This window comes from Camelus ferus, chromosome 18 (genome assembly GCF_009834535.1).
Source record: "Camelus ferus isolate YT-003-E chromosome 18, BCGSAC_Cfer_1.0, whole genome shotgun sequence".
Taxonomy (NCBI): Eukaryota; Metazoa; Chordata; class Mammalia; order Artiodactyla; family Camelidae; genus Camelus; species Camelus ferus.
This window is the reverse complement of record NC_045713.1, coordinates 31,874,597-31,899,879: the sequence shown is the minus strand read 5'-3', so window position 1 is coordinate 31,899,879 and position 25,283 is coordinate 31,874,597. Positions and strand designations below refer to the sequence as shown.

General features: G+C 47.8%; 1 protein-coding gene across 4 annotated transcripts in view; it reads left to right on the top strand.

Moving 5' to 3' along the window:
- The window catches only part of EEF2K (eukaryotic elongation factor 2 kinase), a 59,839-nt gene extending 35,705 nt beyond the window's left edge, over positions 1 to 24,134 (top strand). The window contains exons 7-18 of one of the 4 annotated variants that reach the window (XM_032460886.1): positions 1,463 to 1,612; positions 1,836 to 1,968; positions 2,219 to 2,346; positions 3,052 to 3,253; positions 4,822 to 4,889; positions 7,658 to 7,735; positions 8,581 to 8,643; positions 9,872 to 10,087; positions 10,209 to 10,397; positions 15,755 to 15,879; positions 19,199 to 19,377; positions 20,715 to 24,134. In XM_032460886.1, the coding sequence (XP_032316777.1) occupies positions 1,463 to 1,612; positions 1,836 to 1,968; positions 2,219 to 2,346; positions 3,052 to 3,253; positions 4,822 to 4,889; positions 7,658 to 7,735; positions 8,581 to 8,643; positions 9,872 to 10,087; positions 10,209 to 10,397; positions 15,755 to 15,879; positions 19,199 to 19,377; positions 20,715 to 20,824 (1,641 nt within the window). In that variant the 3' untranslated portion in view covers positions 20,825 to 24,134. The remainder of the gene's footprint in view (positions 1 to 1,462; positions 1,613 to 1,835; positions 1,969 to 2,218; positions 2,347 to 3,051; positions 3,254 to 4,821; positions 4,890 to 7,657; positions 7,736 to 8,580; positions 8,644 to 9,871; positions 10,088 to 10,208; positions 10,398 to 15,754; positions 15,880 to 19,198; positions 19,378 to 20,714) is intronic. The other 3 variants (XM_032460888.1, XM_032460887.1, XM_032460889.1) reach the window with 3 other exon arrangements.
- The last annotated feature ends 1,149 nt before the right edge of the window (positions 24,135 to 25,283 follow it).

Sequence of the window (25,283 nt, the reverse complement as noted above, 5' to 3'; positions counted from 1 at the left end):
GGAGATTCTCAGCTCTTAGCTCTGGGCTCCTTTGGTCTCTGCAGCTATTGTCTGCCTGTCTGGTGACTCAGCCAAGCAGTTCCCAGGGTGGTCATTTCCTTGGGAAACCCAGACCTGGCTCCTGTTGTAGGTGGCGTGGAAGGGGGCAGGTGCCATGGGTGTGACCCTGTGTAACAGATCACAAGTTAGAGTTGCAGGTCTTCTCTGCCCTACTTTACAAGCCATACACAGTACTTACACATTTTCTTCTGAGTGCAAAATTAAACATACACTTGGTACACAATGTAGTGAGGAATGTCTGAGTTCCCTGTAATTCCCCTTTGCAGGGAGAGAACCGCTGTTACGGTTTGGTATATATCACTCTAGAATTGTGTCTGCTAGTAATAATGACATCACAAATGTTGACAGATTCTTCCGTGCACCAGCAGATTTCATCCTTTTACTAAGTCTGAGATCCCCATTCCACCGATGAGGAAATTGAGGCACAGACTGGTGAAATAACTTGCCCAAATTCACAGTATTAGTGTCAGGCATAGACTGAGTTGCTTAGCAGACAGACCCACAATTGTGTGCTAACTCTAAATGGTTTCCTTTTCTCTCATCTAACAGTCCTGCTCTCTTGGGGGCTCAGGGTGGGCTGGTGCTTCACCTCCTTAAGTCATCCAGAGGCCTAGTTCCTTCTGTCTTCTTCTGCCATCTGCCGGGAGTCACCCTGGACCATGTGGTCAGCTCTGGCTAACTGGCAGATGTCCGCCTTATAGACTCAGGAGGGCAGGCTGGAGTTGCATCATCACTGCTGCTTGCTTCCTATTGGCTGGGCTTAGTCACGTGGTCACACCTAGCTGCAAGGGAAGCCAAGCAGTGTCCTCCCTAGGGTGGCTGTGCATCCTGTTAAAACTTAGAAATGTGGCTTGTCTTGGTCCATTCGGGCTGCCATAACAAAACACTATGGACTGGATAACTCATAAACAGCAGAAATTTTTGCTTATGGTTCTGGAGGCTGGCAAGTCCAAGATCAAGGTGCCAGCAGGGTCACATTCTGGTGAGGGCTCTCTTCCTGCTCCACAGCTGCAGCTCCTTGCTGTGTCCTTGCATGGTAGACAGAGTCAGGGAGCTCTTGTGGGACTTCTTTTATAAGGACATCAGTCCCACTCATGGGGGCTCCTCCCTCGTGACTCAATCACCTCCCAAGGATCCTACCTCCTATACCGTCACCTTTGAGAGTTAGGATTTCAACATGAGAAATTTGTGGGGGATACATTCAGGTTTTCACTCTCAAAGGAAAGGGGGAATAGATTCTGGGGACAACCAGCAGTTCCTGCCCCAGACTGCTGGTCAGTGATGGAGCCAGGATCAGAGCCCAGGCAGGCTGGCTCCATTCAATCCTCTGCTCCCACCTTTCATCAGAGGAGGGTGCCTCCTGGGCGCTGCTCTCCCCCTGACCCCGAACCCCCTCCCGCAGGTGGACATCATGCAGATGTGCGTCATAGAGCTGAAGGAGAGACTGGGCCAGCCTCTCTTCCACCTGGAGCATTATATTGAGGGCAAGTACATCAAGTACAACTCCAACTCGGGCTTCGTCCGCGATGACAACGTGCGCCTGACGCCGCAGGTGAGGCACCTGCAGAAGCATCTCGGCAGACTCAGGTCCCCGCCCCATGAAACAGGGCTCCTGCCTTCGTCTTTGCCTGTATACAACTCCTCCCTGCAGAGAAAGGCCCCCAGCAGGGGCAGAGCTGGATTGTCACAGCCCCTCAGAGCGGTGCCTGCCAGTGTCCGCGCAGCCCACAGCCTGGTCTCTTGTGGTCACCCTTTTCCTTCCCGTCGCCCCACAGGCCTTCAGCCACTTCACGTTTGAGCGTTCCGGCCACCAGCTGATTGTGGTGGACATCCAGGGTGTGGGTGACCTCTACACCGACCCGCAGATCCACACCGAGAGGGGCACTGACTTTGGAGATGGCAACCTAGGTAGGCAGGGAAAGCCAGTGTGTCCACAGAGACCACGCTCCCCGCAAAATCTCTGACTCTTTGTTCACCTGAGAAAGCTGGCCGAGGTGGTGTATGGGCCTCCCCAACATAATGGAGCTGGGAGCCCGGGGCACCTGGCTCCTGCCAGTTCAGCGCGTTTGACAACTGCTCCTGCTATGTCAGGGTGTCAGCCCTGCCCTGCCCCTGCCCCAAGGCAAAGCAGTGCTCCAGACCCCGGCTTTGTCTGCAGGTGTCCGTGGGATGGCTCTCTTCTTCCACTCTCACGCCTGCAACCGGATTTGCAAGAGCATGGGCCTCGCTCCATTCGACCTCTCCCCAAGAGAGAGAGATGCCGTGAACCAGAACACCAAGCTGCTGGTGGGTACCCAGTGGGAGCCTGCTGGGACTGGCGGGGCCTTTCTGCTGCCAGGACCAGCAAGCTGGGCTGCCTGTGCGACAGTGGCCCGGGCTCTGCGATGCTTCGTTGAAGAGTATCAGGGCCAGAAGAATCTTGGTCCCATCTGTGTCCCTCGTCTCCCTCCCCAAACCAGTGCACAGCTCTCCTGAATGTCCCCATTAATAGGGGAGCTGGGGTCTGCTTGATCTGGCCCATTTGTGACCAGAGTAAGAGGACAAGGTGTGTAGAGGTAGTGAGTGTGTGGTGTGTGTATTTGTGTGGTGTTGACACATGGCTAGGCTAGATTTGGACCTGGCTCTCTGGACACCTCGCTGGGTCTGGAATGTGCCGCCATCCCTACCCTACTGCATGGACCAGATATGAGACAATGCTGGCAAAGACCAGCTTGGGATTCTGGATATATAGTGGCATGCGTCTCCCCGCTCAGAGCTGTGAAGTGAGGGAATGCTGGTCCTCTGAGCACCTATCCCGGATGCCCCTTCTTAGAGGTCTTCGGGTTAATCCCCATTGATTATTTTTAGATTTTCTGCCAGTCCCTAAACAGGCACAGATGGGCGTTGTGGCTGAAAGGGCCTCAGGTTTGCGGGGGACCAACAGGCAACAGGAAGAGCCCCTTTTCCCCAGAGGGTGCCCGTGTCATGTGCATATCCCTGTTAATTCTCCAGCAATCAGCCAAAACCATTTTGAGGGGGACAGAGGAAAAGTGCGGGAGCCCCCGGGTAAGGACCCTCTCTGGCAGCCGGCCCCCCCTGCTCCTTCGCCTCTCGGAGAACTCTGGGGACGAGAACATGAGTGACGTGACCTCCGACTCGCTCCCTTCCTCGCCGTCCTCGGCCACGCCGCACAGCCAGAAACTGGACGCCCTCCGTGAGTGATGGTTTGGTCCCTGGTCATTGTGATTGGAGGGGACGAGCACCAGGTAGACAGGGCTGGGTTTGCTTTCACTTATGTTAGAAGATCCGCCATGCCAACCAAAAAGGTGGATGGCCCAGATGGTTTTACAGGTGAGTTCTTTTAATAAACGTTCAAGATGCAGGTCATCCAAATGCTGTAAAAACAACCTCTATTATAGAAAACAAGGTAACAGTTTTCAGGGCGTTTTATGAAATCAGCAAAAAACTTGTATACCAAAATTTGACAAAACACCAAAAAAGAAAACTATATCCCAACCTCACTTATAAATAAACAAGGCAAAAATTCTAAGTAAAGTATTAACAAATCAAGACTAGTGTCTTAAAAGAACAGTCTGTCATAGCCCGATAGGGTTCTTGCATGAATCCAGAGGTGGTTCCGTGGTGGAAACCGATTAACATCATATGAATAGATCAAAGGGGAAAAGCAGAATCGTTATTTCTGAAGTTGAAGGGACAGAGTTTGCTGATGATGTTGACGTGGGATCTGCAGAAAAGAGGGGAGGCAAGGCTGATTCCAAGGTTTTGATCTGAACAACAGAAAGGATGATGTGGCCATTAATTCAGCTGGAGGAGGCGGCAGGGGAGCAGGAGAGGAGGATTTTCGTGTCAGATGTTAAAGAAGCCTGTGAGACATCGCCACTGGAAAGCCTTGGGAATAGTCTGGAGCAGGAGTTGACAGGTTTTTCTTAAAAGGCCAGAGAGTAAATATTTTAGACTTTGTGGGCCATGTGGTCTTAGCCTTTGCAACATAAACATAGCCATAGACAATACCTAAAACAAGGTGTGGCTGTGTTCCAGTAAAACTATGGACATTGAATTTTAAATCTCATTTAATTTTCACATATCACAAGATACTCTTCTTTTGATTTTTTTTTTCCAACCACTAAAAAATGTAAAAAGGAGGGGGAGGGTATATAGCTCAAGTGGTAGAGTGAATGCTTGTGATGCACAAGGTCCTGGGTTCAATCCCCAGTACCTCCTTTAAAAATAAATAAACCTAATTACCCACCCCCCAAAACGAACAAAAATGTAAAAAGAATTCTTAAAAACCAGACAAGACCAGGAGACAAGCCAGGTTTGGCTAGTGGGAGCTTAGGACGGAGGGTGAAAACTGGGAACCACCAGGAAATGGCTGGTTCTCAACCATCTGAGCTGCTCCCACTTGACTCTACCCACTGGGCCCCAAATGTACGAATGGCTTTTCTTCCTTCACAACTGCACCTCCTTGAGGGCCGGGGATGACCCCGGCACATGAGTTTACAAACACATTACACAAGTGGACTTGGCATTAGGACAACCCCAAGGAGGCACAGTGCTTAGGCTCCCACACCTGGAAAGTGTCAGGCTCTAAGTGCTCCAGGAGGAACTGTTGCTCCCTCCAGGTGCTTACAACATTCTTCTCCCATCTTTGTAAATTTAAAATTAAAAGAGGCTTGGTGGCAGCTGTAGGCTGTAGGTGGGTCTTGTGAACCGTTCCAGCGATAGGAGCTGGTGTCTGACTCTTGTTTCCTCCCTGCCCAGACTGGCCTGTGTTCAGTGACCTTGATAATGCGGCTCCCCGAGACCACGACCATCTGGACAACCACCGGGTGAGTGGAGAGGGACGGAGGAGCAGCTTGGGGAGGAGTGGGCTCCCTTCCTTGGGAACTGAGGGTGAGTCCTCAAGGAAGAGGTGGGCAGCCCAGGTCTGCTCTGGGCGCTGGCAGGAGGGCACAGGCAGGCGGAGGGGAATCTCAGCCTCCTGCCCAGGGCAGGGTTTCCTCTGGGAAGAGCTGGGCCTGTGCAGGTTCCTGGAGACAGAGTAGAGAGAATCCAAAACAGCAACAGTGTGACCTTTTGGTAAATGCCGGGCTGGGCCCTGGGTTTGGTTTGGCCTCGTTTGTACAGACAGCTGTCTTAGGGGAGAAGGGGTTAGGCTGGGTCTCCAGTGTATAACTTACAGCACAGGCAGCTGGGATGCTCACAGGACAGAGACACAATACAGCTTTCTTGCAACTTCTAGATGACTCAGCAGGAAGAAGCTGTAGCTGACATATTTGCATGCAGCTGAACATACATTATGGTGTCAAATTAGATGTGTAACTTACAGCGCAGGCAGCTGAGGTGCTCACAGGCTGGATACACAGAACAGGTGTCCTGCCTCCTCTAGGTGACTCAGCAACAGGAAGCTGTAGATGACATATTTGCATTCAGACGGACATATATTAGGGGGTCACATTAAAAATTCACCGGAATTTTTTACACAGACTTGGTAGAACTGCCACACTTGCACAGCCCACGGGCACCTTAAGCTGCACCCTCAGCCTGCTCCAAAGGTTCCAGTTTTCACTCCTGACTGCTGTTCAGAGTTCTCGAGTGGAAGAAAAAAAAGTAAGAATAGCTGACACGGAGGGAATGGCTCTATGGGCAGAAACTGTTTCAAGAGCTTGGTAGATAATTCTCGTTTAATCCCCACAGCAACTTAGGAGGTAGAGAGTATTTTGTATTCCTTTTAGAGTAGGTCTTATTCTAGAGTTAGGATGAAGTTTAGAATTTCAGAGAGGGTGGGAAAGGAAAAGGTACAAAAAGTTAGCGTGGTGAAGAGTCTTCTTATAGGAACCTATAATGAAAAAGAATATGAAAGCGAGCATATGCATGCATGTGTGTGACTGAAACATTATGCTGCACAGCAGAAATTGATACAACATTGTAAACTGACTGTACTTCAGCTTGAAAAAAAGTCTTCCTGCCACCTGTCCCCTCGGCCACCTGCTTGCCCTCAGCGTTCGCAGCTGCTTGGGCAATGTGCTCATCATCCCTGATTGACAGATGGGGACACACGGAGGCACAGACACGTTAGCCACTTGTTCACAGTCACCCAGGGATGGAGTTAGGATTCAAACCCACCCTCTGCCCTGCGGTCCTTTGCTTCTGTTCTCCATTTCTCAGATGAGTGGTATTCCCCCCCATTTCTCAGATGAGGACACCAAGGTTTGGAGAGGTTGGTGGCCTCGCCCGGGATCCCAGAGCTGGGAGGTGCAGAGCTGGGGTTTGAGTGGGGCTCTCTGTTGTCTGGCTCAGGAGTGATTTCCAAGGATAGGACACGGGGCCCAGGGTCATGCAGGAAGTGGGTACAAGGAGGGGGCTTCCCAGGCTTCTGGGTCTGGCCTGTGATCCATTTTCAAAGATAGTCTTTCACTCAGCACACTAAACACTTCAGTTTGATTGTCTGTAAATTGTGCCTCAATATTAACAATGGAAATAGTTAAAAAAAAAAATCAGAACAGCTGTTTGGCTCACACAGAGCAAAAGCCTAGGGGAGGGGCAGTAGGAAGCCTGTGGTGCTTCTAGAAACCAGGGCTGGGGCCTTTGAGGATAACACAGCTCCTTGGGGAGGAGTGGGTCCTGGCCAAACCAGAGGCCAGGGATTCCGTTGTGTATGTTCCATGGCTCCCATCTGCCTAGGAGACTGAGCCAGGTTTTACATTTATGGTAGTGTTACCAGCCTCTTTTAAAAATATATTGACTTAAGTAAATAAGATGATTTATTTAAAGAAAAGTAATAGAAATATGAATTCATGAATGGGGTTTTATCTGGAGGAGGAAGAGAATGGGATGGGGAGGAACTCATAAGAGGTCTAAGTTCTAACAGCAGTACAGGAGTTCACATTAGGATTCTCTGTTCTTATTTATGTGTTTGAAATATTTCTTAGTAGAATAAAGAAGGAAAAAAATTAAAATTATCGGCTGAATAGTGACATGGGGATATGCCAGAACTCAATGTTGGTAGACAAATGACTGAAGTTCTAGAGATTCTAAATCATACCAGATTCTTTTTCACAACAGAACTCAGACCTTGAAGAATAAAAAAATACACCCAGTGACCTGTGCAGTTTTGGCAGAGGGCTTAGCTGTGGTAAAATAATTCTTCCCAATACTACATCTTTATCCAGGTGTCATATCCTTTCAACCAGCCTTTGTTTTTCTGCCTGAGAATTGGGTGAGCCACTCTTAATAATAGCACTCAATTACGATCCCGACCCTGAGTGTGACACCTCGTTTTATCCTGAGAGCCCTTTGATGTAGGGGCTGTAATGAAGGAAACCAAAGTTCAGAGAGGCTAAGCAACTGCCCAAGGCCACAGCTGGCGAGTCACAAAGCTCGGACTTGAGCCTAGGCAGTCTGGCCCCAGAGTCCAAGCTCTTTGCCACTGCTTTCCACCCTTTCCTTGTTACCCGACCAACAAGGGTTGGAGGGAGAGAGTGTTAAGTGAGGTGATAGGACAGAGGAGAGAAAGAAAATGGCTGGAATTCCAGATATGACCACCACTAGGTACTCAGAGGACCACTGAGACCCTAGGGTCATCTTCTCTCCACAGGACTCTGAGAACAGTGGGGACAGCGGATACCCCAGTGAGAAGCGGGGTGAGCTGGATGACCCAGAGCCCCGAGAACATGTAAGGAACCCCCAGGAAATGAGAACAGAGTCCCCTGTTACCTGGTTGTCCAGGAGGATAGAGAGCTGGGGGAAAGGGGAGTGGGTCATAAGCGCATAACAAGTAAATAAATCATTTCAGATAAAGACACATGCAGAGCAGAAGATAAAACAGGGTAGTGTGGACCAGTAAGTTTAGTGAGGGGACAAGCATGGAGGATTAGACACAAGGTTGAAAATGGCAGACACTTCTTACAGTGAAGCTGGGACCTCTGGTAGCTAAGCAGAGGGGATGGTGGGTAGCAGACCAGAAAGGTGTTGGTGCAGGTGGGAGGGCCCAGCTCCAAGCACAGGATTGTAGCAGTCCCTCCAGAGTGACCCCGAGAATGGTTTCCTGAAGCATCTTCCCAGCAGCATCCTGGGGGGGTGGTCTTGGGCAGTATCATCCATGTAGAGGTTTTGCCAAGCGCCCAAATTAAACCTGAGCATCAAGGCCAGTGTGGCGGGTGGCCTCTTGTCTCGCTTTGTTACTGTGAAATTGTAATCAGGCGATGGGAGCTTTGGCTGGGTGGAGGACTTGGCCCAGTTTTCTTGGTGCCTGACTGCTGGGATCCTGTGCCTTGGAGTCCGTTCCATCTGTGCACACGGTGAGAGTGAGTGGAAGGCTGTGGCCGCCCCAGCACACCGGTCCTGCCTGTTAACCTGCATCCTCTCTGCTGGACAGACAGGTGCCAGGTCCGGGATGGGTAGGGGACGAACCAGTTCCCTGAGGAGGGTCCCCTGGGAGGGCTGGACCAGTTCCCCCAGAGGAGGTTCTTGGGGGGAAGGGCTGCTCTTTGGATCACTCTGACCTCTGAACTCCCTCAGGGCCACTCAAACGGTAACCGGAGGTACGAGTCGGATGAAGACAGCCTGGGCAGCTGCGGACGGGTAAAGCACCCCGGGAGTCCTTGTCATGTTTGTGCGCTTGCCTTTTCCAGCCTCGGTTTCTGCTTCTCCCCCTTCACGTCACGTCACTTCTGCCTGCCCAAGGCACCTCACACATCTCCTCAGAGAAGATTTTGCAAAGGACCGAATCCCCTCGACAAATGCTTTTTGAGCTCCTGCCCTGGGTGGGACGCTGGAGGATCAGTGGGGACGGTTAGGGAAGATTCGAGTGGCCGGTTCTGGAGGCCACAGCTCACATGTTCAGGTTCTGCCCATGTAGGTGCCTTCCAGTATAAATCAATTCACTTCTTGGTTTCAGTGTTATTCACCCTCTTTTTACATGTAAGAAAAAGGGGCTCTTAAGTGACTTTCCCCAGGTTACCTGGCTAGAAGGTCTAAGAAGCGTCTCAGGTGATCGTTACCCTCAGGTAGGTGTGGGAAAGACAAGCCTTCACGATGCTCTTCTCCAGCTGACTCTGAACCATATTTGGACCTCTCACTCTCCAGCCTTTGCGAAGGCGAATCTATCTCCCACCTGCAAGATCCTTCCTCCCACTGTGGTCACATCTCCTCTCCTCCTGTCTGCTCTCCCAGGCTGGACCCCAGTGGCACCTCCTCCAGGAGCCTTCCCTGATCACCAGGGCAGGCTGGACTCTTGCTGCTTCCAGAACACAGATTAGTTGCCGTGTCGTATTTACTTACCACGCTGTATTTCCCAGTCGGGTCAAGGCTGCAGCGTGGCAGGGTCATTCAACCAAAACCCCAGTGACATTCTGGGCTGGGTCATTCTTTGTTGTGGGGGCTGCCCTGTGCGTTGTAGGATGGTCAGTGCACACATACATGTGCGCACACACATCGCAGCCTGGCTCTGTCCTGTGAGAACTTGGGGAGAGGGTGCTTTTAGCTGGGAGACATGGTGTGTTTTCTAAGCCCGTCCCCCGAAGCAGCCTGGGATGCACAGAGGAAAGCACGGTAGATTTGTCTCCGGGTCTGAAGTCAGGCACTTCTGGTGCCACATATGGGGAGCTGTCAAAGGAGCAGCTCAGGGTCTAACCTCCCCCACCCAACTCAGGTTGGTAAGTGAGGGGACACGTCTTTGAACTGTCTGGTGTGCTAGCCTTTGTGTCCTGTTGCTGCCACATCCCTCAGCGCCCACGAGTGACTGGAAGTGGAGCCATGTTTGTGCAAGAAAACTTGACACCACACGTTTCCCCTCTCCTCAACTTGCCAGGCTGGCTTTCGTAGCCGGGAGGATGCATCCAGCCCCAGCCCCTCACCCCTCTGGCCTGTAAATGCCTGGTCCTCCCTACAGGTCTGTGTGGAGAAATGGAATCTCGTCAACTCCTCCCGCCTCCACCTGCCCAGGCCTTCGGCCGTGGCCTTGGAGGTGCAGAGGCTCAACGCTCTGGACCTTGAGAAGAAGATCGGGAAGTCCATTCTGGGGAAGGTACAGCGATGCCCTCCCTGCGCTAACCCGGCGCGTCCTCTGCTAATCGCTCCCTCCCGCAGGCTGGCTGGGGGCCCTCGGCTGCGGCTTCGGTCTCACCCACGTGTGGTCCGTGTGGTAGGTCCACCTGGCCATGGTGCGCTACCACGAGGGCGGGCGCTTCTGCGACAAGGACGAGGAGTGGGACCGGGAGTCAGCGGTCTTCCACCTGGAGCACGCGGCCGACCTGGGCGAGCTGGAGGCCATCGTGGGCCTGGGGCTCATGTACTCGCAGCTGCCCCACCACATCCTGGCCGATGTCTCTCTGGAGGTGAGGGGGGCAGGGACCCAGCTGGAGGGGGGTCTCAGTCAACCCATCATCCTCCCTCTCCTTGGAGGTTTGTGCCCCAGAAATTCCCTGAGCATCCGTCTGGGGCCAGGCACTGCCGTGTTGGCTGAAACTGGTAGAACTGGCCTCTGCTCTTGGGAAATGGGTGGAAGGTGGCAGTCCCATTCCCAGGCAGTTGTGACATGTTGCAGTGGGAGAAACAGAAGGTACTGGTCCACACAAACAGGAAGGGCCTTACCTGGGGGTCTCGAGGGGTCAGCCCAGGCTCCCTGCTGGTCAGCCCCAACTGTGTCCTTAGTGGCGAGGACAGACCTGGCCCACGTTAGATGTTCAGCATTCATTTGTGAGACGAATGAATAAAGCGATGCCTAAGTTAGACCTGAAAGCTGATGGAGCCAGCCAGGCAGAGTGTGGGAAGGGCAGTGTGGGCAGAGGGAGCCGCGCAAGCCCAGGCCCAGAGCAGACAGACAAGGCGGGGTCAGAGGACAGGCAGTGATCAGTGCAGCTCAGCGTGGGCGTGAGGAGATAGTGCAGGAGATGAGGCTGGAGAGTGGGCCCCGGCAGGACCTGGGTGTGACGGGAGATCCGTGAGGGTGTCTCCTCTCTCTGCACTTCCCTGGTCTGTGGGCACAGGGAACAGGACCTGACAGGGCCTAGGGAGTGCGATCTTTTCCTTGGAGAAGTTGAGAGGCCCTCGGTGTGCGTGTGCTCCCAGCATATCTGTCCCATCCTTCCTGTCACGTGGGCCAGGGTTGTGGCTGGACGAGGCTGGGCCTGGTGTGGACACGGGGGACCAGCCCTCCTCTGTGGGCCACGTCCATGGCCCAGCAGGTCAGGGATCTCAGACCGGAGGAGGGTGTGGGAAGGCACCTGAAAGTGCTTTACTTATTTAACTTTTAGAGCAGTTGGGGAGAGGGTGTAGCTCAATGTTTGAGTGCATGCCTAGCAAGGACAGGGTCCTGGGTTCAATCCCCAGTCCCTCCACCTAAATAAATAAATGCAACCTGACTACCTCCCCCTCCCCACCAGAAAGGCATCCAGTGCTGTATGTCAATTACATCTCAAAGAAGAAAAAAATTTATTTTTTAATAAAATAAAATGGATACTACATTCACATGATTTAAAAAAATTTTTTTTAACTTTATTATATTTGGGGGTGGGTAATTAGGTTTATTCATTTATTTAACTTTTTTAACAGAGGTACTGGGGATTGAACCCAAAACCTCATGTATGCTAAGCGTGCGCTCTACCACTGAGCTATACCCTCCCCCCTAATTTTTTAATTATGAAAAGATTTGCAGTGAAAAATCTCCCTCCCACCTTCCCCTCCATCTTCTCATTCTCCCCATAACAAGTGACCATTATTATTAGTTTCTTACATATAATTCCAGAATGTGTTTGTTTCTTAGGACTGCCATGAGAAGTCACCACAAACTGGGTGGCATAAAACAACAGAAATTTATTCTCGCACAGTTCCAGAGGCTAGAAGTCCAAAATCAAGGTGTCATCAGGGCTGTGCTTTTGTGGCTTCTGGTGGTTGTGGGCAGTCTTGGGGGCTCCTGGCTCATGGGTACATGACTCCAACCTCTGTTTCCATCTTCACATGGCCTCCCCTCTCTGTGTCTGTGTCTCTGTGTCTCTCCTCTTAAAAAGACACCATTCTATGGGATTGAGGGCCCCTCTACTCCAGTATAACCTCATCTTACCTAATGACATCTACAAAGGTCACATTGTGAGGTTCTGGGTGGACATAAGTTTGGGGAGGACACTATTCAACCCAGTGCATGGAGTTTCCTTATGCCAATGCAGAGTATAGGTTCTTTTTTTTTCTTTCCATCTTTTTATTGTTTATTTCCAATTTTAACACAGAGTATAGGTTCTTATGTTCACCCTCTTTTTTTTGTCCAAAGTTAGCATGTCACACACACTCATGGGAACCTTGCTTTTCTCACTTGACCGCCTCCTGCTGCTCTTTTCCCTCAGTGGTGTAGAGGCAGCTTCCTCTTTCTTTTCAGCAGCTGTGTAATGTTCCATTGCACGTGTACAACACACTTCATTTAACCTGTGCCCCATCAATGGACACTCGGATTGGTTTCCGTCTTTTGATATCTCAAAACTTGCTGCAGTGGCTAGACTTGTGCGTATTTTTGTAGGTCATTGAAAGGTAGAATGTTGGCAGTTCCGTACAGCTCAGTCGAATGCATCGTTTGGCGTGTGGTCGGGGCTGACAGCCATTCTTATTTCCTGTTTCAGATGGTGAAGGGCAGGCTTGGTCAGGGCAGGGAATTTTGACAGGCTGACGATTTCTTGCTGTTTCTCTAGTCCCCATGCACTTTGAGGGCTGGACTAAATATATCTCGTTTAGCCAGTGATGTGCTGGGAAATTCTTAACAACGGGTTCTTGTGGATGGGGAGGGAATGCATGCACATATATGTATGTACGTTTATTATCCATTTCCTGACCTAAGGAATGCAGAGAATAGTTTACAAACAACAATAAAAATACTCTCTGTTGTGAATTCCATATACTCAGTTCATCCTCATGGAATTCTTTCCCTAATTTTTGTGGAACTCCTGTCTAGAGCTCACCCCTGGTTATAACTGATGGAAGAGTGAAGTTCTGACACAAATACTGGTTGAGGCTTTGACTTTAGTGAGTTAAGACGCAAGTGAGATAAGCAAGACCTTTGTCAGAGACAGAACTTCATTTATTTGCCGCTCATGAGAGCAGCTTCTTTGCTGAATTAGATAATAGTTTTAAACACTGAAGAACGTTTCTCCAGGTTCCTGTGCTGGTCACAATGGCTATGGACACGACATACTTTTAAATCAATCTGCATTATTAGTATTTTCACCATCTCTTTTTTTCAGCTAAGACATTCAAAAAGACAATCCATCAAACCTTGATCGGTAGCATTTTTCACTTTCTGTGGTGTATGTGGCCAGTGTCCGGGTACAGATGTGAACGTGGAGGGTGGGAGGAGACACACAGAAGCACCAGTAGATGGCATTTCCACCATGCGGATTCCATAGACCAGTGGTTCTCAGCCAGTCATTTTGCCCCCTCCTTCTCTAGGGGACACTTGGCAATGTCTGGAGACACTTCTGGTTGTTACAACTCTGGGAGTGCAACTGGCATGTGGTGGCTAGAAGCCAAGGATTCTGCCAAACCTCCTACAGTGCACAGGACACCCCGCAGAGTCATCTGCTCTACAGTGTCAGTAGCACCGAGGTCGAGAAGCCCTGTTAATGGACACAAATAACCTCAAGAGCATAGATAACAGTAAAACACAGGAAAGTAATTTAGAAAGTGATGAGCTTTGGGTGTTTGTTACCTTTCATTTAAAAAATTGTAAGTTTACATCATTTAATTTTTAGTAATGGCTGTGTTTTACAGCCGGCTTGCCAGATTCCTAAAAATGTGACAGTCAGTTTTCACAAGCCCGTAGAGCTGGCTCCAGCATCCCCAACCGCATGCGGCCTGTTCCCCCAGCATCGGCCACAGAGCCTGGCACAGAGGGGACATGCAGAAGGGTCTGAGGCCTGAATAAAGGATTGCTGGGCCCAGGGTGAGTGGTGAAGGGCCAGGACTGGGGCAGGTCCCTTCCCTCTGAGACTCCCTGGTAACACTCCTTGTGATCTCAGACCATTTACACCAGCCACACCCTAGCACCTTTGTGCAGGGATTGAGAAGCTTTTTCAGTTTCCTCATCTGCAGGCATCCCAAAGGCTTTTCTCTCCAGGACGGACTTTGGCAGCAAGGAAAACCATGGCCACGTGTCCTGAGAGGCCTCTGGCCCATCTCGCACTTTCCCCAAAGCCCGCCATTCTTTGGGCCTTTTTCTGCTATCTTGAGAAGACATTCATTCATCCAGCACACGCACTCTGGGCTCTGTTCTAGGTTCTTATTCATGATAGCAAACTTTTCAAGCAGGGAAGGACATAATACAGCTAATAATTAACAAATGAAAATATTTTCAACAGAAGGAAAAATAACTAACCATGTTTATTGAGCACTTCCTGTGCCAAGCATTGTTCTAAAGTGCTGGGGGGAAAACATGACAGGGAGTGAGATCGAGAGTGACTGGCTAGGCCTCTTGTTATTAGGACAGCTTCTGGCTGCAAGGGAGGCTGGGAAGTGTAGTTTTCAGCTGATCAGCCATGTGCCAGCAAAAATGGATAGCGGGGTGGGGAGAATGGATATGGGGGACAACTGGTAGTCCCGGCCACAATTCTCGAAGCATGGAGGGTGGGAGACTGATGTGAGCGTTTTGGACTTGTCTCCGAGTTAGACAGGAAGTCTTGGAGCAGCTTTGAGAGAGTAATGTGGCCTGACTTGGGCTTTAAAAGCATCTCTCTGGGTGGATCTCAGGGAAGCAGAATGGAAGCAGGCGGGAATGTGTAGTGATGCAGCCACCATGGGAAACAGCCTCTCAAAAGGCTAAACATAGGTTTACATATGATCCAGCAATTCCACTCCTAGGTGTATGTACCCAAGAGAATAAAAACATACATCCACACAAAACCTTGTAAACAGATGTTCACTGCAGTATTATTCATGAAAGCCCAAAAGCGGAAGCAACCCAAATGTCATCCCCTGATGAGTGATTAACAGATAAATAAAATGTGCATCTATTTTGTACATCCATGCAAGGAAGGGTTATTTGGCCACAAAAGGAATGAAACACTGATAGGTCCTATAACATGAATGAACCTTGAAAATGATGCCATGTGAAAAAAGCCAGTCACAATAGGCCACATGTTGTATGGTTACATTTACACGAAATGTCCAGAATAGGGAAATCTCTAGAAACAGAAGATAGATTAATGGTTGCCTAAGACTGGGTGGGATGGAGTGATTGGGAGGTAATAGTTCCAGTGTTTTGGTTACTTTTTGGCTTAATGAGTATATTCTGAAATCGGTTGTGGTGGTGGTTGCACAATCTGTGAACATACAAAAACTTGAACTGTATACTTTAAATGGGCGAATGGTATGGGATGTGAATTATATCTCAATAGAGCTATTAGAAATTTTAAAGAGACTGGAAGCAGGGAGCCCCATTGGAGGTGAGAGATGATGTGGCCTCTGAAGGAATCAGCAGGTAGAAGAGACTGAGCGGGAGTGAGCTAAGCTTCCTTTTCTCCCTGCCTGATGGGAAGCCCCGAGGAGCTCTGTAAGCCCTGCTCTCTTTCAAGGTGTGCAGTTCTACAGCAGCCCTAGCCCAGAGCTCTCAGAAGAATTCAAGAAACTGAGGAAAGGTTGATAGTGAGATCCTGGCAGCCCCTCCCGTGTAAGCCTCATTTCCTTTTCTTTCCCCCTTTTTGGTTTGTATTGACAGGAGACGGAAGAGAATAAAACCAAAGGATTTGATTTCTTACTGAAAGCAGCTGAAGCTGGCGACAGACAGTCCATGATCCTGGTGGCACGAGCTTTTGACACTGGCCAGAACCTCAGCCCAGAGAGGTACTGTGGCTGTCGCTCAGGTGGAGCTGGGCTGAACCTGGGCTGCGGGCGGGAGCTGACCCTCCACTGTCAGTACAAACCTGGGTCCCAGGTGTGGCTCCCCTGGGGATTAGTCCAGTGACCAGGGGCAAGTAGTTTTACCTCCCTGGCCTCAGTTTCTTCCCTGTGTAAAATGGGAATAATTATAGAACCTGCATCCTAGGGTAGTTGTGTGAGAGTTGAATGAGATGAATGTGATCCTCACTGTGTCAGGCTCATAAAGCGTGAGATAAATGGCATCTTAGTCATTTTATGTAAAGATTTGCCTGAGAAAGAGTCTGAAAGGATATACATCATCAGGTCCAGGGTGGTTTCCCTATAGGTTAGGGTTCAGGGTGATTTTAATTGACTCTCTCTACTTTGTTTGTTTGTTGAGTAGGGTAAATAATTAAGTCTACTGATTTATTATTATTTTATTTAATTGAGGTACTGGGGGTTGAACCTGTGACCTCGTGCATGCTAAGCATGTGCTCTGAGCTATAATCCGCCCCCCCCAACTCTCCCTACTTTATACTTTCACTATTTTCCATTTCCCTCCTCTGTAGGTCAAGGTTTCATGTCCCTCTCACTGGGTTTAGAAGGAAAGTCAGGACCATGGCTCTGTCATATCAAACTCTCAGGGTCTCAAACGTGTAGATACATGGCATCCTGCCTGTATTCTGTATCGTGCAAACATTTATCAGATACCTGCTGTGTAACAGCAATGCTCCCTTCTATTTGGACGGCACTTTCATATCTGCGATTTTATTTCAGTGAGAACAAGAATCACGTCTCCTGAATCTCCTTAGTCCCAGTGCTCTCCACAGGGCCTGGCTCAGTAATTGTTTGAATGAATGAACCAACATGTGTCTTTGACACAGACAGGGCAGGTATTTTGGGGCTCATTTTAGGGACGAGTAAACTGTAATTCTGAGAAGTGAAGAGGCTCATCCGTATTTAAGTAGCCAGTAAGTGGCAGAGCCAAAACTTAAGACTTCTCACTTCTCTTCCAGTGGACTCAGAACTACACTGGCAAAAAATTTTAAAAATTAAAAAAAAAAAGGACGAGTATAGAAAACAAAAAAGAACTATACTGGCACAGGGACAGGGTATAGGGCATGTATGAGGTCTGGGGTTCACTCCCCCGTACCTCCATTTAAATAACTAACTAACTAAATAAGCCTAATTACCTCCCTCACTCTCCTCCCCCACAAAAAAAGAACCTTACTGAAGGTAAACAAAACAGATATAACACAACCTGTGTCCCATCAAATGCCAACATATATGGTGCCCATGGAGTGCAGTGGGGAAGCACTGTGTAGGTAGGGGGAGTTGTAGCAGGGCACTGAATCTGAGACCCTTTAAAAAAATCTTTGCTGTATCTGTTTTCTCTCTCTTCAAGTCCTGTGACTTTTTATTTGAGATGATAGGTGTTGGTTGTTGTTGATTTGTAAGAACTTTTAATATATTGAGGCTATTAACTCTTAGGCATATGAGTTGGCTTTAAAACATCATTTTTCAGAGATGGCTACCATCGATCTGAGGGGGCCAGGCGATGGCACGTGTGCCACACAGTGACCATGTTTATTGGGTTTAGGGACGTATAGTTTTTAAAATTTGTGTAGTTAAATCTACCAAGATTTTCTTCTATAGCTTCTGTTGTAGTCATTTTCTTATTCTTCTTCCTCATTCCAAGCAGCTCCAGCCCTTTCCATTCAGGGAGCATTAATTGAGGGTCAGCTATGGGTAAGGCCTAGATTTGCATTTAAGGGGTTTTGACCCCCTTGTAAGTTACCATCTGATAGGAGAAGGAAGTCATTGGAAATTCCAAGGCAGGGTAGACATACTAAGCACTGGCTGTAGGTTTGGGTGGGGGTAGGTGGGGAGAGAGTAGGCCCTTTTACCTTCTTTTCCATTTAATGTTTTGGGGGCAATTCTGCCTTGCCCTTCAAGATTCGGGCAAGTCAGAGCTGAAAAGGGTGAGATCGTCTAGTTTAGTGGCTTCCAGTCCACTGTTAAAACCCTACTTTGTTGGATGTGTCACCAATAATCTTCAGATGACTTCCCTTTTTTATAAAATAAAATGGAGTCAAGGTTATCTTCTGGCACCACCCCAGCCAGCCACTTCTTTACATTTATTCATTCATCAGACATTTAGAGAGGCCGTGCTATCTGCCAGGCCCTGGGAATGCGGCAGTGAATAAAACAAACAAGGTCCCTGCCTTCTTGGGGCTTATGTTCATGTCAGGGAAACCATAATAAACAGATGAAGAAGTAAACAGGAGAATTGCAGGTTGAGGTCATTGTAAGAAGTAGGGTGTTTGGGGACAGCATCTCTGAAGAGGTGACATACGAGCTGAAGTTGGAGGGTCTGAGGAACCACGTATGGGAAGAGTTGGCGGAAGAATGTTCCAAGCAAAGGGAGCAGCAGGTACAAAAGCCAAGGAGCAGATAGGCGCTGGCATATTTGGGGATGAAAAAGTAACCCAGCGAGTCTGGCTTTGGGGCAGGTTAACGGGAACTACGACTCAGGGGTGAAGCCAGGTCATTAGAGCTGTTGCTCCCGGAACATTTCATGAGAACCAGAGACCTTATCTGTGTCTCTCTTTGCTCTTTCCTGACATACTATAAATAGTTACTCACATGCTTAGTAATATGCAATTAGTGCACCGCAAGGAAAAGAGACCACTGCCCTGTTTGCTCTGTATTTTGTGTTGTTCAGACTTGGGTGAAACTTGTGTAATGCCCTTGATAGTTTTGGCCATTCGTGTGCTGCAGTAGGAGCAAGCGTGGGGGGTAGACGGGCAGAGTGGGAAGAGGGAAGTCAGCTGTTCTGGAGTGAGCCTGCATTGTGCTCAGGAGAGCCAGCATGGGCAGAGCATAAGATGGAGCTGAATGACTGCTGTGAGAAGGTACTGGTGGCCTTGGCATAGGGTCCCCCACCTACCTCTTCTCCTGCACGAATCATAGGGCAAATTGTCTGGGATGCCAGCCACTGCTAATGCTAGCCCATAGGGTGACTTTGTGCCAACTAGAAAAATGTCCCCCCTTCCTCAAGATGCTCTACTTCCATCCATTGGAAAATTGTTGCAATATTGTACCAGTTCTGTTAGGAAAAGCTACTTGACTGTTGTCATTATAAATATGTAAGTCTACAACGTGAATGACACCATTGGGTACTATGGGCCATGAATCATAGGTGGTGGCCCCACCGGGATGCCTGACTTTCCCTGATGGGCCTCCTCCCTCCTGCCCCATTGCCATGGTAACCTCCCTCTTTTTCTCTGTATCTTCTGGCAAGGTCCCGAAACTGGCCAGAGGCTCTGCACTGGTACAACACTGCCCTGGAGATGACAGACTGTGATGAGGGCGGTGAGTATGATGGGATGCAAGACGAGCCCCGGTTCACGCTGCTGGCCAGGGAGGCCGAGATGCTGTTCACAGGCGGCTTCGGGCTGGAGAAGGACCCACAGAGATCAGGTAGGTCCTGCTGCATACCTGCCCCTGGGGTGGAACTGGGCTGGCTGCACAATGAGGGACATAATTCCTGTCTCACTGGGAATTACGGCAAGACGCAAGACTGAGTCTCTTCTTTCACTGCTGGTTGGGAGAAAGAGTCATACTGTCCCTATATTTTGCCAGGCCGGATACCCACGTGGTGCTGGCTTAGAAGGGGGCTTTATGGGGCTGGTGTGCAGAAGAACATTTTTATTTTAATGCTCATAAATTAGGTATTTGGGAGGGTTTTTTTGCAATTAAAAAAACAGAGGCGACATTCATGTAACATAATATTCACCATTTTAAAACATACAGTTCAGTGATTTTTAGTACGTTCACAATGTTATGCAGCCATCACCACTATCTAATTCCAGAATATTTCCATCACACTGAAAAGAAATCTGGTGACTATTAGCAACGACTTCCTATTTCCCCCTCCTCTATCCCTGGCAACCACCAAGCCACTAACCTCCTTTCTATCTTTCTGGATTTGCCTATTCTGGACATTTCACATAAATGGGATCATACAACATATGGCCTTTTGCGTCTGGCTTCTTTCACTTAACGTAATATTTTCAAGGTTCATCCATGTTGTAGCATGTATCAGTATTTCTTTCCTTTTTATTGCCAAGTAACATCCCATTGTATAGCTACCACATTTTTATCCATTCGTCAGGTGATGCACATGTTCATATATACAGATATATTGATATAGATTTATTTACTTACTTATTTTTATAACATGATAAACATTCTGAACTCCTGATTTCACAGGTATAGGATTAGACTAAGTTCAAAAGTATTTTTTAAGGTTGCATAACAAAATTAAGCAAATAATACTGCAATATTTAAAATTTCTATATCCAAAAAGCTCTGAAAAGCAAGTGTTTTTGTATGTTTTGCACAGATTCAATTGGTGGCAAAACCTGTCCAGAACTGACATGAGGTTGTTTGTGATCTTAATTATACTTGCTTTCTTCCACTTTCCTGAATCCAGAGTTAGTCCTATAGAAGTCCTCAGCCTGATTCTCACTGACTCAGGAATTACCCCTAAACCCGTCACTGTGTTTATTGAGATGGCTTCCTCTGATTGGCTGTGCTTAAGTCCAGACCAGTCCCTGCAGCCTACTGGGTATGGGGAAAGTGCTTTGATTGGCCAGGCTTGAATCACAAGCCCGCCCAGGGCCCCGCCCAGGGCATGTGGGAGGAGAGGAGGTAAGGGTAACCTGGGTGCCGTTTGCAGGCAGGGGCTGGGGACACGGGGCTGGTGAAAACAACAGGTGCTTCACCTGTTTGTTCCCCACTTTGCGTTCTTTCAGGCGACTTGTACACCCAGGCGGCCCAGGCAGCAATGGAAGCCATGAAGGGCCGGCTGGCCAACCAGTACTACGAGAAGGCAGAAGAGGCCTGGGCCCAGATGGAGGAATAACTTGCGGGGAAAATCACTGCCAGCCAGTCAAAAGCAAAAGGGCTAGGAGGGGGAGAAAAAAAAAAGAAAAAGACTTCTTTACTTATTTACAGTTTGGAAGGGGGGAGGAGTAGGGAGGGAAGGAGGGAGCAAATGTTTTTAGTGTGTTGTAAATCAGCTTTTGTATTTTATTTTTTGACTTTTGAAAATGTCTTTGCTACTATCAGAGACACTGCAACTGTCCACTAGGGCAGCATTTTGGGGGAGTGGGGATTGAAAAAGCAGCCTAATGTACCAACGTATCTTTTTGAGATTCTTCTGTTGGTTTTTTGGTGTGTGTGTGTGTTTTTGTTGTTGTTGTTGGGTTTTGTTTTTTGTTTTTTGTTTTTCCTAGTCATGAGATGTAAGAAAATACATCTTTTCTGCCCTGGATGAAAAATACTAAGGTTTTGCTCACCAGCCTTCTTAGGCTGGGCTGAAATCTCAGGCCCAGAGAGCCTGTGTTTCCTGAGTCGGGATGAGGAACAGTAGAGCTGCATGTTAACTTTCCATGGGGTGCGTATTGTCCTGACTTAGTGCAAAGCCTTACTCAGAGCATTTGGTAGTGTGTGTGGCATTGTTCGGTGGATGTGAGATTATATAATACCCAGGCTCCCTTCTGCCATGGGGGAGAGCCCGCACACTGACTGTTCTCTGATTTTTTAGTTTAATTTCCCTCCCGAAATGCAACTGACTTGTGGAATAAGCCAAATTCCGTTCTTAAGCATGGTTTTCACAGTGGGCTTTACGAAACAGGTTTGATTGTTTCATGCGCACTTTTACTACCTCTAAGTCCTCCATCAGCTAGTGCGGAAGTGGGTGCACCTCAAAGATTTTACGTGTAAGGGCAGTGGCTTGGAAAGTTAGAGCCTTTCCTCCAAGCGGGCATGCGTTCTGCATCTCAGAGGCAGCATCCACAGTGTGACTGAAGTACCCCCTGTACAGTGGTCCTCCATATTTTCTTAGCATCTGATGTTCTGACGCAGAATCCACTCCCTGGCCCCCATCCTTGGCATTTTCTGCTTGAAGCTCAGCTGATTTTCTTGTAATCTGCAGCAGAATGCTTTCAGCAGCAGCCCCTTGAGATTTGTCTAAGCTGTTTGAGAAAGAGGGCAAGAACTATAAACACTCATTAATTCTTCCAGTGGTTTCCCCAGGGCCAAGCTATGGCCATCTGTGTTCAATGAGCATTCCCTTTAAAAAGAATTCAGATTTATTATCAGTTACAATTTCAGTTGGTGTTTCCAATAGCGAAGAAAACAGACTGCTTTGATCAACCCAAGTGCTCAAGCAGCCTCTCTTTCTTAGTCTAAAAATCAAAACATAAAAATAAATAAATAAAAATCAGAACATTAAAAAGCAGAATGTAACATACAAATTGTTCTTATCTGTTAATTAAAACAGGTCCTTCAGCACGTTAGTGCTAAGTGCTGTGGAGTCATGATCCTGTGTACTCATTAGGTTCCAAGTTCAGAGTGTGCCCTAAAGGAAGAATCAAGCAGAATCAAAATCACCCTTGAAAAATCCTTTAGAGCACCTGTAAACGAAAGTGTCCTTGTTTGTTTTTGGACTCATCACAACCAGTTTCCTTAGAAGTGGGAACTGATTGCCCTTTTTCCATTTGCTCCAGATCAAGTAATTGGCTTGCCTAAAGTTTTTTGTGTGTTTTAAACCAGTGCATATAGTTAGTTTGCATTTGTTAAATGTCAGTTAGAAGCAACTTTATTGTGACTTATCTCTTCAAAGGTATCAAGCCTCATAGAATTCACGCTTTTATTGTTGCTATTGTCAATGCAGTCTGCCTTCTCTCTCTCTCAGATTTTATTATGCAAATAATTTATGTTCCCTGACCACCTGTCTCGTTTCTTAGTTATACGCCAATGCTTTCCTCTAATACAGAGATCAGCAACTCTTTTGTAGGTCCTGTAGGCTCTGCAGGCCGCATGATCTCTGTTGCAACTACTCAGCCTCGCTGTTATAGTGCAGAAACACTCATAAACAATACCTAAACGAATGAGTGCAGCTGGTGTTCCAATAAAACTTTATTGACAAAAACAGCCTGCCTTGGGGTATAGTTAGCTGACCCCTGCTTTAATCCTGACTAAGAGCTACTGTATTAAACCCTGAGGGCAAGAGTATCTCAATTTTTTTGGTCTTCAGTGCTTAAAAACAGTGCCTTGGCACAGAGTAGGCACTCAATTCATAAACAGTGAGAACCAGCACTCTTTGTGACCCTAGTTCCTCCATCCGATTAATGATTCATTGTCTGTATTGAACAGTCACCACCCACCCACATGGCCTCAGTGTCAGCAGGCAGTCCCCTTCTCCTGCAGGAGGCTGGGATGGCCTGGATAGCTAAGCAAATGCTTCTGTAAGGACCACTAAGAGCAAAATGATCTACAAGATACTGAGATTCTTCTGAGTCAGCAGAACCTCAAAAGCTAGTTCTGGGCCTTCTAAACCTCATTAGGGCATCTTTTTCCTCCACAAATGCGGGGTGTGTTACAAAGAAAACCAAAAAGCAAAAAACAAACAAACAAAAACCCCCAGGATGTTCCGGTCCAACTGAGAAGACATCAGAGACAATCTTCAAACGCAAGAAGCAGATGAGGGTCCAGGAGATGAGCAGAGTTGAAGATATAATTGGTACCTTCAATCACAGATGGGGAATCCAAGGTTCTGAAAGGGAGACTCTTTCCAAGTACCCTTCTGGTTAAAGGCAAAGCTGGAGCTAGGATTTGAGAGTTGCTCTTACTTAGAGGATCCTAGGAATAAAATTTAAAGTTAACTGGAGTGTAATATCTCTCAGTTTTGTTATAGATTTTTTTTTAAAGCAGGCTTTGTGGATGTAAATAGGAAAAAAAAAATTCCTAACCCCGGTGTGCCTGAACATCCTCGGCCCCTCTTCCTCACCTGAGGCTCTGTGGGAATTTATCATCAGATGCAACCCTGATGAACCAAACCGGGTAACCTATGGTTGTTGCTATTTTCGTGACTTCTGACTTCCTTTCCTTTCGTCCCAGCACATTTGTCTGCAGTACTAGCCATTTGTTTTACAAATCAACAAATGTTTACACAAGTATATGCAGCTTGTATGGGGGGAAAGGTGACAAAATACGCATATTCTCTAGATTTGTACCTGTTACTTGTTTATCTAGTCTCTGAGGTAACCATTTAACCTAGAGGTGGACACTGGGTGGGGCCCAGAGAATGGCTTGCTTTATAGATTTATTTTTACATATGTATAAAGTTCCATTTTGCCTTTCCAAATAAAGTGGGGCTTTTTTTTTTCTTCCTTTCCAGTCTCAAATTCGCATGTTTCCTGATAACACACAGTGAGGTTGCTGGGTGGAGGCAGGCGAATTAGAGGGCTCAGCCCCACCTGAAAGAGGCAGACAAGATTCAGCTCTGAATGGTGATCACCATGGGGAGTGTGGGCCCAATGCTGCCCCATTTTCTGATTTTTCAAGATGCTGAAAATTGGATTTTTTTAATGCAAAATTTCTTAATTTTTAACAGTTCTAGTACTTATTTTTTAAAAAAAAACCCTTCTAGTTATGGTGCATATGTTATCTATTTGCTTTAAATAAAGAATGTGCACCTGTCTTTTTTCTTCTTTTCTCATGTATTGAACAATAATCTTTACCGTTAAGAGTTGTCATCCGTTTCAAAGCAGATAGTGCAAGGCATAGGATATAGCTTAAGTGGTAGAGCGCATGCTTAGCATGTACAAGGTCCTGAGTTCAATCCCCAGTACCTCCCCCAAATAAGTAAACCTGATTACCACCCCCCAAAAAGAAAATAATGCATGTTAAAGATGCTTTATGATCTAAAGCTGAAGAAAATCTTGGTTACTGGTTCCAAGGTGATGGCCTTTTATTTTTAAGAAATTCAAAGGAGAATCAGTATAACTGCATGGTATATTGAACACACATATTTAGGTCCATTTACTCCTAGGTCTCCACTAAAATGACAAGAAAGATTTTCCTAACGGCATAAACCCATGAGGATGAAGAGGAAGAGGTATCAATGGCAACAAAGTTTTGGGTGCTGGAAAGCAGACGCACTGTGATTGAATTAGCAGACCTAAGAAGGCTGGATCCTAGGTCAACAATAGGAAAGTCTGAGAACCCAATTTTCCTCATCAAATAACCCTCAAAAGGCTGAGGGATTGGCACAAGGAATCTCTGGAAGGAGGAGTGAAACGAGGCTAAAAATGTAGGTTCCATTGAAGGACATCAGCCCACTAGCTCCACTTAACTGCCCTGTGTATCCAGCCAGCTGCCCTGCAGAAGCCTAGGACGCCAGGTGCAGTAGAGAGTGAGGCTACTCTACTGAAAGGAGGGTTAGTGGAAGTTTCTGTGTTGGAGTCTCCACCAGCCTTTTTCCCCTGTCCTCCCAGGAACTGGCAGCTGACTGTCCTTCCTGGGAGAATGCAGGC